Genomic DNA, 13,816 nt, shown 5'->3' with positions numbered 1-13,816 from the left:
GACACGGTATTAAACGTCAACTTTTTCGTCTCTTGGAAGCGGAACAGCGTCAGCGTCGAGTTCATTGGACCTGGCGGCCTTCGCACCTTGAATGCTTCTGGTAGATCTCACTGGCTCTGGGATGTACACCCTGGAGTCCTGGTAAGTGAACTCACCAATCTGAGCAGCATCAGTACCCATCTCCTCTTCCTCCTCGCTCAATCTGATCTTAAGGAATGGAATTCTGTTAAGAGCCAGCAGCAGGATGGAAGTGACAACAAAAGACCATGCATCAATGGAAACGTTGGCTGCCAACTGGTAGCCGAGCTGCTTCCAGTGGTGGTTGAGCCATCCTCCGTCACCAGTGACACCGAAGTCAGTAGAGATGATGTAGTCGGCAGCAAACAGGCCAGTCAGCACAGAACCAGTGAATCCACCGACTCCGTGAAGACACCAAACATCCAGACCATCGTCAATTCCAATCATGTTCTTGATATCAACAGAGTAGTTGCAAGCAACAGCAGTCAGAACGCCGATTGGAACGGCAAAGTAGATAGGAACGAAACCTGCTGCTGGAGTGATACCAACAAGACCAGCAACGGCACCAGAGCACATTCCGACAGTGGTCCATTTACGGCCGCATCTGAAGTAGTCCAGGAACATCCAAGCAAGTCCACCGCAAGCGGCAGCCAGATTGGTGTTGACACAGGCGTAGAATCCTCTGATGGAGGCATCTCCAGAAGATCCTCCGTTGAATCCAAACCATCCGAACCACAGGAAAACGGTACCCAAAACAACACTCGTAACAGAGTGAGGTCTGTACTTAGGCAAGCCGGAGCCGGCAACAGGGTCATGTCTCTTACCACAAATCAGGGCGTATGCCAGGGCACCGAAACCAGAAGCCTGGTGGACGGGTCCTCCACCGGCAAAGTCGTAAGTACCGAGGGTTGCAAGCCAGCCCTTAGCGTTCCATGTCCACATAGCGCAAGGGCAGTAGACGACGGTCATCCACAGAAACAGGAACACCATCATTGGGCCCAATCTAGCTCTCTCGCATGCTCCACCGAGCATAATGCATCCGGTAATCATAGCGAACATTCCTTGGAAGAAACAGAAAACAATGTCCGGGAGAGTAGAAACGGCGTCGGCATCACCAAGAACTTTCATTAGGCAGAAGTTATCCAGGGATCCCAAAAACTTCGACGAGTTAGTACCGAAAGTGAGCGAATATCCCCAGAAAAACCATTGGAAGGAGACTAAACAAATAGCCATGAGCGAGGCCCACAACAGAGAAAGAGCGTGTTTCTTTCTGGAGAGCCCAGAGTACAGCAGTCCAACACCAGGAATCATAATCCAGACCAGCACACCACTGACCATAACCCAGACCATGTCGGCCTTGTCATAGTCTGCAGTGAGGTCCTCAGTCATAGAGTTCTTCATCGTTGCAAAAAATGAGCACTATCGAGCAGACAAATAAATATGCACATCTCGGGATATTTATATCCAAAAAAGCGGGTCTATTGTCTGGGGATGGCACATTCGTTACGCCGAAGAGCTCTTGTAGCTGCGAAGTAATCTACGGCCACCAATATTCTTCCAAAAAGCCCGGTTCGAGATAATTCAATGTGATTGGCTGTTTATACGCTTATCAACGTAGTTATCTACATCTCCGACAATTATTTTATGCAGCTCTATTGTATCCTGCGTTGATAAAAACATTTTCGTGCGCAAACCATCTTTTCCTGCTGTACCAAGAAAAAACGCACGATTGTGCTGCAGTGTGAAAGAGGCCTGACCGAATTTTCAGGCATGCGCTTGAGTCAAACCTGCACACTTGACTCATTTAGCTCGAAACGCACGCTCTTACGTCGAGGCTTCACAAATTGTTCAGGGACTTCGAGCTGAATAGGCGTCTCTGCCTCGCTATCGTCAGAGTCAAGAGACATTTCGACAAGCATTTCTCTAATTTGGTCCCTGTTGTATTTTATGATGCCTTCCCCGAACGAATTTCCTGAAGAGGTGAACGAGGCATTACGCTGGTTGCGTGCTTTTCCAGGAAATCGATGTGGGATAGGAGCCGTAATTTTTTCCATCGAAGAATTATCTGAACTCGAGCATGCAGAACCAGTTTCGTGTGACTCTCCAGCTACAAGCTTCTCACAGCTTTTGATGTTGCGCATGCTGGAGACTATAATTATCTTCTTATCAATCTTCAGGGTACTCGTATGGATGGGTTTTCTGTAGGACTCCAAATGTCGCTGTTTTGTAAGCGTCACATTATGCTCGTCAACAACATCAATCCGGAAATCTTCGTAGTCATGAGCGATGCTTGTTTCAAATGGAGAAATTGAGCAGTTGATCTCGCCCGAAGGATCGCTCAAATAGCTCGTCAACGGATAGACACCACTGTTGTAATTGTTGAGCTTGAAAATCGATAAGCAGTCTAAAAATTCGTCTTCCGACAATTTAAAGTCCTTGAAACACGCAGTCATTTCTTCGTAAAGCGTCGTAAAATCTATCTCTCGGCCCAGGAACTCGTCCCGTTGTTCTGCTACCACATTCCGCATGCTCATGTAGCCTTCCCTCAGTTCTGGGTAGTAAAACAGCTGTAAGGTAACATAAAGCCCACAGTGCGCCAGCTCTAAACTCTTCTCGTGGATGGCCTTCTTGAAACTTACCCATCTGTCGTACAACAAGACAAGTTTCTCTCCACGAGAGTTTGTGATCTGGTTCGTCATCCCTTTGTTGGTCGGCTGGTGGTTGAGGAAACTGTGGCAAAAATCAAGCTTTCTGCAGTTTTGCGAGCACCACCTAGAGCTGCAATCTCCACAATCCAGCCCGCTCATAAATCGCATATGTTTCTGATCTGAAACATCATGCGCCTCCTTGTCCCTGAGTCTACCCTTATCGTAAATCTTCAAAGTTTCACCACAGTAGCTGCAACACTTGCCAACCTCTACGAGCTTGACCAGATCAAAAGGCGGAATAAGAAAATAAGGGGCCTCTAGATACAGCGTGCCGAGATTAGTCATATCATGTCTCAGCACAATTGCCCCATTAGAAACCTTTAGATTCGAGTTCTTGGGAATATGGTCCACCAGAAACTCGATCCCAGGCTCCTTGTACGACGGGGGCCTGCCAATCGCCATATAATGGGGAAAGATTGTTGACAATGAAATTCGCTCGTGCGATGGATTCTTCGCCTCTGAAAACACACCTTTGCACTGGGTGTTGCATTTAGGTTAACACGGTTTAAGGTTAGGCTCCAAACAGGCTACACAGCCTGTTTAGCGGACAGCAAGCCAGTTCGGTTTCCCAATACAGATTTTCCCGTCCTGCGCAAAGTACCATTGGTCAATGGCGGTCGAGTATCTTCCGAGGCGAATTGTGGGGCCCGCTGATTGCATCGCCCGTCGCGTTGCTTTTTTTTTTTCCTCTCTATATAAATCGTCCTGGTCGCCAAGTAGTTTCCATCAATCCAATTATGTAGGTCATAATGGTTTTGATTAGATACACTTAAGTTTTCGACGGATGGTCAGTCAATTTTGCTCTTCCTATGATACAGCATTGCCGGTGCCCCTTTGCGGGCTGAGATTATACGGTCGGAACTTGATCTAGTTAATACTAGCGAAAAGAAAATGCACCTGTATTAGAACAATACTAATCTTTTAGGGCTCCATCTTCTATTGTTGCGCCAACGAAAACAGTCTCTGAGCAAGCTACACTGTCTTTGAAGCAGAGAAATGTGTTCAATGCAGACTCTCCGGTTTCCAAGGCAGTGTCCGCTGTGTACGACTGGGACACCTTCAAGTTTGCTCCTATCAGAGAGTCTATGGTGTCTCGAGCTATGACAAGACGCTACTTTGCAGACCTGGACAAGTATGCAGAGAGTGACATTGTTATTGTCGGAGCTGGTTCGGCTGGTTTGAGTGCAGCTTATGTTTTGGGTAAGGCTAGGCCTGACCTGAAGATTGCTATTATCGAAGCCAATGTTGCTGTGGGAGGTGGTTGTTTCCTTGGAGGACAACTCTTCTCAGCCATGGTTTTGAGAAAACCAGCCGACTCGTTCATCAGAGAGCTCGGTCTTGAGTACGAGGACGAAGGTGACTACATTGTTGTCAAGCACGCAGCGTTGTTCATCACTACGTTGTGTTCCAAGGCACTGGCTCTCCCTAACGTCAAGCTCTTCAACGCTACCTGTGTTGAAGATTTGATCACCAGAACTACTGATTCTGGTGAGACCAGAGTCGCTGGTGTTGTTACCAACTGGACATTGGTTTCCATGCACCACGACGATCAATCTTGTATGGATCCAAACACCATCAACTCCAAGGTTATTATCTCCTGTACTGGTCATGATGGTCCTATGGGTGCTTTCTGCGTTAAGAGACTGGCCGAACTGGGTCTCTTGAAGAGAAACCACATGGGTTGCTTGGACATGAACCGTGCTGAGGATTCGATCGTCAAGAACACCAGAGAGGTGTTCCCTGGTCTTGTTTGTGCTGGTATGGAGCTGAGTGAGTGCGACTCCCACAACAGAATGGGACCAACCTTTGGTGCTATGGTTCTTTCGGGTGTCAAAGCTGCAGAAGAGGCATTGAAGGTTTACGAACTGAGAAAGAAGCAGGACCTGGAGTCGTACTAGACGGCCCCGCTTGCTGAACTCTGTGTTCATCTACTGTTCTTTGTCTGTCTGTCAAGTTTGATTTTATAGTGAGTGTTGCCAGAATGAACTCCCCCAGTTTGCCAAAGTTGCCTTCAAATTTAAAACGCTATAAACATTCTTATGTTCTGTCTGTCTATTCTACTCATTTTTCTTGGCTGCAGGTTTAAGATTTTTCAAGGACTCTCCAACTATTGGATCCGTTTTCAGCTGTCCTAGCCATCTTGTAATACCAGGATGTTCTTTGGCCCAAGTTTCATCCCAAAGACCGCTGTAGGAACCTTTCACATACTCGGAAGCGTACAAATCGGCTAGCGTGGCCTCGTCTCCAACAAGATATTTGGATTCTGCTAGCTGCTTCTCGAGAAGGCCAGCTAGCTTTTCGAGCCTATCAATACCTCTCTGTATCTGTTCAGCATTGTAAGGCAAGATTCCCATAGTTGGCAGGGCCCAGTCGCACAGAGCTGACATGAATTCTGAATTGAAGAAGGAGAGCCATTGCCACACTTTCGCCTCCTCTTTAGCGTCTTTTCCGTACCAGTTGTACTTCTTTGGTGAGATTTCACTGATATATTTGATGATGGCGAGATTTTCAGTCAGGTGATAGCCATCGGCTCCGAGGTAAGCTGGACATTTCGCCAATGGAAATTGCTCTTTGAATTCGGGAGCACTGCTGCTCTTGATCTCAATATCGAGTCCAGTAAATTTGACGAGTGAGATCAAAAATGTACTTCTTGGTGAGGTTGATAAAGCGTAAAGTGTTCCGATTGGCATATTTAAAAAGGTCGTACTTTTTTTGAAGAGTATGCTACGTATATGATAACCTCGAGTATTTAAATATACGGGTACGTTTTTCTAGAAAATCTGCAACCTGCTCAATAAAGAACGAAAATGTCATAGCAAATAGGAGAACTTGTTTACCCTGACTGCGAGCACCTACAATCCTGGCGCAAACCCTTGCCGATGTTTACGGAAGCGACCGGCAGTGAGGTGATGCTCTGCAGGCTTTCGAACAAAAACGATCGCTTCGCGGTGCGACACTTTTGTTGTGGTGTAGGGATGAAAAAAATTGAAGAATTAAAATTGTCAGGACATGGATGACATAGACGCAGTGAAGAAACTATTGGTATCCCTCCACCACGGAGTGGAAGAACTCGAGATTAAGCTGAAGTCTGGAATGCTAGCCAAGAGCTTGCTGAATCATGTCCAGGGTGCTAAAACACCGCTCGAAAAAGTCAACCTATACAATAATTATGCGTACGTGATCGCGTCTCTATACTTTGTGCTGTTGAAAGCCAGCGGCGAGAATAAGAAGAACGAACATCCCGTAATGCAAGAGCTCAATCGTGTGAAACTTTATATCGAGCGAGCGAAAAAGGCAGCTGCCAAAGAAGAAAATACAGAAGAGTTCAGGCGGAAAGTCGCAGAGGCTGCCGAACGCCACGTGCGAAACCAGCTTGGTGAGAAAGTAGAGCCAGCGGTGAGCAAAGTGCACTTTGAGGGTAAGCACACGAAATTCGGGGGAGACAAAGAAGACAAGGACGCCGATAAAACAACGAAGAAACGCAAGACAGACTCCGACGACTCGAAAGACTCCAAGAAGTCCAAAATGAAGCACAAGAAGCTAAAGGAGACTAAGAGCAAGAAGTAAACCTGCGCTTGCATTCATCGCCATTTAGCTTTCGCGTAATATATGGTAGACCGGGTAATTATAGATTTCATCGAGCTTACTTAATCCTTAGATTTCCTGTTGCGGCAAGATATAGGCTTTCTAGTGAGCAGCAAGAAACAAATATTTAGCTCACAAGTGGTCCTCTACTCGCTCTTTGTGATACCTGGTGATGTTCCAATATTGTAGAGACCTTGTGTCGCGACACAAGAAAAAGCTTCTGTTTGGTACAGGTGTGATCGCTGTTTCTTACGCGGTCAGTTCGTACGTGAGCAACAAATTGGCGGAGTTGCAAGAACGATTAAAGGAGGAGAATTTTGCCAAAGAACAAATTAAAAGGCGTTTCAAGCAGACACAGAATGACTGTTACATGACGTTCCTGTCACTGCTCCCCGTTTTGACAGAGCCGATCTACGAGGCACTGAAGGTGGAGGATATAACGAGAGAATTGCAAAACAAGCGATTCGAAAGACAGAAGGCTAAAAATCCACCTATTGGAAACACTACTGATCCGGCTATGTCAACAGTCCTCAGCGACGATTTCTCTGTACATAATGAAAAGGAGACGCCCATGCATACTGGCGAACAACAGACCAAGTCGAAGACACAACTGTGGAACGAACTTCGGAATCAAAGCATCACGCGTTTTTTGACGCTCCTCTACTGCGAGTCATTGCTCATCGTGTTTCTGCACTTGCAGCTGAACATTCTCTCAAGACGCTCGTATTTGGAAACCGCGATAAAGCTGGCATCCAAGACGAAAGGAATCAGACTAGAGAATGAGTCCAATGTGGATTTGGACCCAGCAAACATGTTCCTCGACAACGACGAGGAGCTTGCAACTGGCTCCAGTGGACAGGATGAGAATCTTGCTGAGCAGGCCTTTTTGTCCTACAGCTGGTGGCTTCTGAACAAAGGCTGGATTGACATCAAAAACAAGGTGGAAACCAGTGTCGAAGACATCTTTGGGGATATTAACCCTCGACAAGAGCTTTCGATCGACGAGTTTGCGACCCTGATCAACAAGACACAGCAGATAATTGACAAGGAAATCTACGCGGAAAAAGAAAGCGAGCCTTTGACAGTGCCACAGCATTCGAGCTCCACTGTAATCACATCTCTCCTCCCGCCAGCAAACATGGAGTTTTTCCTCTTGCAGCAAACCAATGACATGGAATTCCTTACAAATTTCAACAACAACATACAGAACTCGGAAAACGTTAGCAAGCTGCTAAACGAATTGAAGGGATATTTGATGAATGACCAGGTCAGCGCGATCATCAGCCTTTTGGTCACAGTGGGGATCTCCAAGGTTTTGGACAATATCGTTGTGAGCCTCATAAACAAACAGAAAAATCCAGATCAGGAGGAACAGGTGTTTACTGAGATACCTAAGGTAAAGTTGGCTTCGTTACTGGCGTCAATCACAAAACAATCCAACCAGCTAACGAACAACTCTCTTGACAATGAAGTCCTGTACACTCTCAACAATCTGCAAGAGCTAGATGACCTGAGTGCTAGTGTCTACTCTAATTTCGATGCTTGATGATTGGCAGCATATTTATTGATTACGTAAACCTAAAAAAGCCAGGAAAGGTACTTTATCGGTTTTAAATCACGCGACTTTGGGCCAAAACATATATTTCGCGTTCCTTGAGGACTTGAATATAGACCATACCATCTGACGGTTTCAGCTACTACGTCTCGAGCCAAATTGCCTAAATCGGACATAAGATCCCTAATTTTTATTTTCTGGTGCTGAACTCAAAGTTTGCCAAATAAATATAAAGCCGTTCTTTTCTAAACTCTTCATCAAATGGCTCTTGACACTTTAGACCTCGGAGTTTTGGTTGCCATAGTCTTGGCTATTGGTATATACTTCACCAAGGGCTCTCTCTGGGGAAAATCTGATGGAGAAGACGTGTCTGTGCCACGCGGATCTTCAAGGGATTTGGTTGAGGTTCTCTCTACTAACAACAAAAAAGCTTTGGTCTTATTTGCCTCCCAGACAGGCACGGCAGAGGACTACAGCCACAAGTTTGCGAAGGAGTTCCAATCTAGATTCTCCATCCCAACGATGTGCGGCGATCTCGCTGATTACGACTATGAAAACCTAAACGAGATTTTTACGAGCGTTGACGGATTTCAGCTTGTCGTGTTTTTCACCGCTACTTACGGAGAAGGCGAGCCACCTGACAATGCTGTGGAATTTTTCGACTATCTGGACAATGAATGCGAGGACTTGTCCAACCTGAAGTTCGCGTGCTTCGGTCTTGGAAACTCGACTTACGAGTTTTACAATGCAATGGGAAAAAAAACTGTTTCTACTCTGACCGAAAAAGGTGCCACTCTTGTTGGTGAGCTGGGTCTTGGTGATGATGGAAGAGGAACTATGGATGAGGACTATATGGCTTGGAAGGATGGTCTTTTCGACATCTTGAAAGACGAGTTGAGTCTCGAGGAGCATGAATTGGTTTATGAGGCCCAGATCAAGATCGAGGAGAGCGTCCTTACCATTGACTCTCCGGAAGTTTCCTTGGGAGAACCGGATGCTAAATATATCAACCCATCTCAAGAGGAAGCGCAATCTCTGACTGAGGGACCATTCGATCACACTCATCCATACTTGGCTCCGATTACCATCAGCAGGGAACTATTCAACTCTGATAGCAGACACTGTATTCATGCTGAGTTTGACATTTCTGGTTCGAACCTGAGGTACACCACCGGCGACCACTTAGCGATCTGGCCTTCTAACTCCAACGAACATGTGTTCAAGTTTTTGGATATTCTCGGCCTTCACGAGAAAAAAGATGTCGTGATTGATATCAAATCCTTGGATCCAACGGTTCATCCTCACATAATTTCTCCAAGTACATATGAAGCTGTCGTCAGACACTATTTGGAAATCTCAGGTCCTGTTTCTCGTCAGTTTGTGGGCTCGGTCGCTCAATTTGCTCCTACCGAACAAGCCAAGGCACACGCAAGCAAACTTGGAAAGGATAAGGACCTTTTCCACGAAGAGGTGACGAGCAAGTATCTCAACATTGCTGATCTTTTGCATGTTCTGAGTGACGGAGTTAAGTGGACCTCAATTCCGTTTGCATTCATTATAGAATCCGTTGCTCATCTACAACCAAGATATTATTCTATTTCGTCCTCTTCCCTGAGTGATAAGCAGTCCATCCATGTTACTGCAGTTGTTGAGCAGGAAAAGTACCCAAACGTTGATCATATCGTCACAGGTGTGGCTACTAACTTGCTTCTCAATATCCAACTGGCTCAAAACAAAGTTTCTGACGTCAGGCCTGTGGTGACATATGATCTAGAAGGCCCGAGACAAAAGTTTACTCCATTCAAATTACCTGTGCATGTGAGAAGATCCACATTCAAGCTACCATCCAACCCAGCTACCCCGATTATCTGTATTGGCCCTGGAACTGGTGTGGCTCCTTTCAGAGGTTTCATTAGGGAGAGGGTTGCTAAGGCTGCTAGTGACATTAGTGTTGGCAAAACACTGCTCTTTTTTGGCTGCAGGAAATCCAATGAAGATTTCCTCTATAAAGACGAGTTTGTTGATTATTCTAAGAAACTGGGCGAAAAGTTCGAGTTGGTGACAGCCTTCTCTAGAGAAACCACAGAAAAAGTTTATGTTCAGCACAAAATGTTGGAAAGAGCCAAGGAAATCAACGAACTTCTCAACGAAGGTGCATTCTTCTATGTTTGCGGTGATGCTGCCAGAATGGCAAGGGACGTCCAGAATGTACTAATCAAGATCATGATGTCTGAGCGCAAGGTGACTGAGTCTATTGCCACGGACATGGTGAAAAACTTGAGGGTTCTAAATAGATATCAGGAAGACGTATGGTGAAAATAGAAAATATGAATTAAGTCAGGAAAGGAAGTGTAGAAGATAGGTAAAAAAATTTAAAAAAAGTTAAATAAAAATACCATCAAAATGCCTTCTTCGACTGAAAAGCTAAAGTCGATCAAGAATAAGCAGAAACGACAACAGTTATTTGCGAAATACAAGGATGAACAGAATAAAAAGAAACACAAGATAAGGGCAGCCAGAGCAAAGGAGGAGCTACAAAATCCGGAGCTGAAAGCTAAACGGCTAGCCACGAATGTGCCAAACACTATTGAAAACATGAGAGTCTACGACGAGACTGTTAACACCGAATTGGAGGGTGAAGATGACTTTGCCGAGTATTTTACGAACAGAGAGAAAGAACCCAAAATTTTGATAACCACTAGTCCGCACGCAAAAAAAGCAGCATATAGATTCTCATCTACCCTAATGGAAATAATTCCAAACTCATCTTTTGTCAAGAGAAAGAGGGAGTACTCTATGAAAGACATGAGCGAATATTGTTCCAACAGAGATTTCACCCATCTTATCGTCATTAACGAGGATAAAAAAGTGGTGAATGGTATAACCTTCATTCATCTTCCACAAGGACCAACATTTTATTTCTCGATCTCGTCTCTCAGAGACAGAAAGCAGATTGTGGGCCATGGAAACCCAACAGAGCATATCCCAGAGCTCATTTTGAATAATTTCACAACTCGATTGGGTCAGACGGTGGGTCGGCTGTTCCAGTCGCTGCTTCCACACAAACCAGAAATCCAAGGACGTCAAGTGATCACGCTGCACAACCAAAGAGACTATATTTTTTTCAGAATGCATAGATATGTGTTCAAGAACGAAGAGAAGGTGGGATTACAGGAACTTGGACCTCAGTTTACCCTAAAGCTTCGCCGAGTCCAACGTGGAATTAAGGAGGAGATTGACTGGGAGCATCGTCCAGACATGGACAAAGAGAAGAAAAAGTTCTATCTTTAAAAGCTATCTATACTCCTTTTTCTATCTTCTCGAACTGCGCCCTTGCCACCTTGATGTTTTCGAGAACCAAATTTTCGTCATCTACCTGGTGTCCCGTGAATGTTGATTTCGGGTTGTCCATAATAATCATAATGTATATGTTTGAGGTGAGCACATCCAAATAAATAGAGGAGTTTCGACCATGAAGAACAAGATTGTTGAAATTCGTCCTTATCTTGTTCACGCTTTGCTTGTAAGTCTTGATAATGTTGGATATTTTCTCAAATCTTTTCGGATCCAGTTCATCAGAGCCATTATTGAATTTGTTAGTGGAAGATATCACTAGAAATGTTGTTTTCTCGAAAAGGATCATCTCTCTGGCATTGAGTATTGAGTTGAACTTACTCAGAAGTTGTTCGTAGAGCGAAATGTTTGGGATCAGCGAACAGACAATTTGAGACCAAGCTTTATACAGACTTTCATCCCAAATGGATGTTGCAAAGCCTTTAATCTTAAACTTGTAACTATCCCACGCAACGTGGTGCAATTTGTTGAACATGATATCGAAAAGCTCCTGTCTTTTATTGATTTGAATCAAGTCCATCTTATGGACAAGAATAAATATCTTGACTCCTGGAGAGAATTTGTGGAGATTATCTAGCACACGCTTGAATATTTCTATGTCTTTCTGGACCTCCTTGCTCTCGACATCGAAGACATGAATCAAAACCTCGCACTTCTTGAATATATTGCTTGATGAGTTGGAACTCTGGGTGTCTGAGTCGTTATTGAGAAAGTTTTCCATGAATACATCTTGTCCACCGCAGTCCCAAAGATTGAGTGTCATGTTGTTGAGGAAGCGTAGATTCGAGTGTTCAACGTCAATTGTAGCCCCCAAGCGTCTTGTATCAAATGCAGAGTAGTTTGAAAAAATGATGGACCGCATCGACGACTTACCCGAGCCGGAGCGGCCCATCAAAAGGAGTTTCTTACCAGACGACATAAAGAGCGAGTTCAAGAAGTTTTTTTTTAAAAAAAGCGGTACAATTCAGATTACCATGTGTGGCATATTATGGCATTTTCAGAGTCGCATAGATGCCCGACCGACGACTCAGCGCGAAAAGGGTGACTCATATGACGCGCTTTTTGAACAAATGGTACCCCTAGTGCGTTCCAGAGGACTAGATAGCTTGCAGTATTTTAAAAAAGAGATCGACCAGGGCACGATCACGGAATTTTCGTCTGTGTTGTCGATTCGAGCACCCCTGACGCCTCAACCCATGGTCAGGGGAAACTTTTCTCTGCAATACAACGGAGAGCTCTACAATCAAGAGATAGAAAATAATGATTTAGAATTTATTTATCAAACACTGGTGAAATCAAAGTTTGACGTGATTTCAACTATAGGTCAACTTGATGGCGAATTCTCTTATTGCATCACTAATATGGACACTAAAAAGGTATTTTTCGGGAAAGATCTATTGGGAAGAAAGAGTCTAGGGTATATGCTAGATGAGAACCAATTGTACATTAGCAGCTGCCCTCCTGCCAAGGCACAAAATGCCTGGTTCGAGTGTGCCTGTGCAACGGTTTATGAATATGACATGAAAACCGGCAAGTTGGTAACGATCGACTTTGAATCAAGCGAATGTCTTCCTTGCCCCGATTTTGTTCAGCAGACAAATGAGCCCCTGAATTTGATGAAACTGCATGATTTATTGGCATCGAGCGTGCGAAAACGCGTGAGAACCATCTCGCCAACACATAAGTCAAGCTCTTCGGTGGCAATATTGTTTAGTGGAGGACTCGACTGCACTTTGCTAGCAGCTTTAGCGGCCGCAGAACTTGGCCCCGACACAACGATCGACTTACTCAACGTCTCCTTTTGCAACCCACGCACCAGCACCAAACCAGCAGACACGCCAGACAGACTGCTTGCTATAAGAAGCTGGAAAGGATTGCAGCAATTATATCCTAAGGTTAATTTTCAGCTGGTCGAAGTTGACGTCCCATATGAGGAATACTTGGAACATAGATCCAAGGTGATACGACTGATTTATCCCAATGACACCGAAATGGATTTATCCATTGCCATCGCGTTTTATTTTGCTGCACGAGGTATCGGTAATCTTATTCTTCCAAACGGAACGAGAGAACCGTACGAAAGTACATGCAGAGTCTTACTGAGCGGTTTGGGAGCAGACGAGCTATTCGGAGGTTACACTCGTCATGAACGTATTTTCACGAGCCTCTCAAACCAAATAAAACGACAAGTATCTGGAAAACCTCCAAACAATACCACAGAGAATGACTGGAACACATTGATCAAACGTCTGATTGAAGAATTGCAGCTTGACTTATCCAATTTGTATACCAGGAATCTCTCGCGGGACGATAAGGTGATCTCGTGCTGGTCCAAAGAAGTCCGCTACCCATTCCTGGATAAAAGATTTGTAGAATATGCGACCAGAGAAGTGAGGTGCGAGGACAAGCTGCGGATGGATAGAACAAATGGCGAGATCGTAAGAAAGTTTGCATTGAGAGAGCTTGCTCGTCACCTTGGGTTGAGATTTGTTGAACAGGAACCAAAACGGGCCATCCAGTTCGGATCTCGAAGTGCCAAAATAGATCCAGGGACCGGCAAGGTGAAAGGAACGGATAGACTAGTGTAAATAGACCA

The 13,816-nt window shown here is 44.9% G+C and overlaps 10 protein-coding genes across 10 annotated transcripts; 6 read left to right on the top strand and 4 right to left on the bottom strand.

Moving 5' to 3' along the window:
- Nucleotides 1-9: 9 nt before the first annotated feature.
- Nucleotides 10-1,419, bottom strand: KL911_001585 (uncharacterized protein; the record flags this gene model as incomplete). The annotated part of the gene is made up of 1 exon (XM_043196559.1): nucleotides 10-1,419. One exon carries the CDS (start codon nucleotides 1,417-1,419, stop codon nucleotides 10-12), a length of 1,410 nt encoding a protein of 469 aa, XP_043055346.1.
- A 380-nt stretch (nucleotides 1,420-1,799) lies between these two features.
- Nucleotides 1,800-3,386, bottom strand: KL911_001584 (uncharacterized protein; the record flags this gene model as incomplete). The annotated part of the gene is made up of 2 exons (XM_043196558.1): nucleotides 1,800-3,203; nucleotides 3,276-3,386. 2 exons carry the CDS (start codon nucleotides 3,384-3,386, stop codon nucleotides 1,800-1,802), a joined length of 1,515 nt encoding a protein of 504 aa, XP_043055345.1.
- A 124-nt stretch (nucleotides 3,387-3,510) lies between these two features.
- On the top strand, nucleotides 3,511-4,624 carry KL911_001583 (uncharacterized protein; the record flags this gene model as incomplete). The annotated part of the gene is made up of 2 exons (XM_043196557.1): nucleotides 3,511-3,580; nucleotides 3,687-4,624. The coding sequence occupies 2 exons, from the start codon at nucleotides 3,511-3,513 to the stop codon at nucleotides 4,622-4,624; spliced, it is 1,008 nt and encodes a 335-aa protein (XP_043055344.1).
- A 159-nt stretch (nucleotides 4,625-4,783) lies between these two features.
- Nucleotides 4,784-5,416, bottom strand: KL911_001582 (uncharacterized protein; the record flags this gene model as incomplete). The annotated part of the gene is made up of 1 exon (XM_043196556.1): nucleotides 4,784-5,416. The coding sequence occupies one exon, from the start codon at nucleotides 5,414-5,416 to the stop codon at nucleotides 4,784-4,786; it is 633 nt and encodes a 210-aa protein (XP_043055343.1).
- A 319-nt stretch (nucleotides 5,417-5,735) lies between these two features.
- On the top strand, nucleotides 5,736-6,293 carry KL911_001581 (uncharacterized protein; the record flags this gene model as incomplete). The annotated part of the gene is made up of 1 exon (XM_043196555.1): nucleotides 5,736-6,293. One exon carries the CDS (start codon nucleotides 5,736-5,738, stop codon nucleotides 6,291-6,293), a length of 558 nt encoding a protein of 185 aa, XP_043055342.1.
- Nucleotides 6,294-6,483: 190 nt separating this feature from the next.
- On the top strand, nucleotides 6,484-7,857 carry KL911_001580 (uncharacterized protein; the record flags this gene model as incomplete). The annotated part of the gene is made up of 1 exon (XM_043196554.1): nucleotides 6,484-7,857. One exon carries the CDS (start codon nucleotides 6,484-6,486, stop codon nucleotides 7,855-7,857), a length of 1,374 nt encoding a protein of 457 aa, XP_043055341.1.
- Nucleotides 7,858-8,127: 270 nt separating this feature from the next.
- Nucleotides 8,128-10,182, top strand: KL911_001579 (uncharacterized protein; the record flags this gene model as incomplete). The annotated part of the gene is made up of 1 exon (XM_043196552.1): nucleotides 8,128-10,182. The coding sequence occupies one exon, from the start codon at nucleotides 8,128-8,130 to the stop codon at nucleotides 10,180-10,182; it is 2,055 nt and encodes a 684-aa protein (XP_043055340.1).
- Nucleotides 10,183-10,269: 87 nt separating this feature from the next.
- KL911_001578 (uncharacterized protein) lies at nucleotides 10,270-11,157 on the top strand (the record flags this gene model as incomplete). Its single annotated transcript, XM_043196551.1, has 1 exon — nucleotides 10,270-11,157. One exon carries the CDS (start codon nucleotides 10,270-10,272, stop codon nucleotides 11,155-11,157), a length of 888 nt encoding a protein of 295 aa, XP_043055339.1.
- A 7-nt stretch (nucleotides 11,158-11,164) lies between these two features.
- On the bottom strand, nucleotides 11,165-12,112 carry KL911_001577 (uncharacterized protein; the record flags this gene model as incomplete). The annotated part of the gene is made up of 1 exon (XM_043196550.1): nucleotides 11,165-12,112. The coding sequence occupies one exon, from the start codon at nucleotides 12,110-12,112 to the stop codon at nucleotides 11,165-11,167; it is 948 nt and encodes a 315-aa protein (XP_043055338.1).
- An 82-nt stretch (nucleotides 12,113-12,194) lies between these two features.
- Nucleotides 12,195-13,808, top strand: KL911_001576 (uncharacterized protein; the record flags this gene model as incomplete). Its single annotated transcript, XM_043196549.1, has 1 exon — nucleotides 12,195-13,808. One exon carries the CDS (start codon nucleotides 12,195-12,197, stop codon nucleotides 13,806-13,808), a length of 1,614 nt encoding a protein of 537 aa, XP_043055337.1.
- Between the last annotated feature and the right edge of the window lie 8 nt (nucleotides 13,809-13,816).

This window comes from Ogataea haglerorum, assembly GCF_019207285.1.
Source record: "Ogataea haglerorum isolate 81-453-3 chromosome Unknown 81-453-3_NODE_4_length_651989_cov_98.092404, whole genome shotgun sequence".
NCBI lineage: Eukaryota > Fungi > Ascomycota > Pichiomycetes > Pichiales > Pichiaceae > Ogataea > Ogataea haglerorum.
Note: the sequence above shows the minus strand (reverse complement) of the source record. Positions and strands in the feature narration are given on the sequence as shown.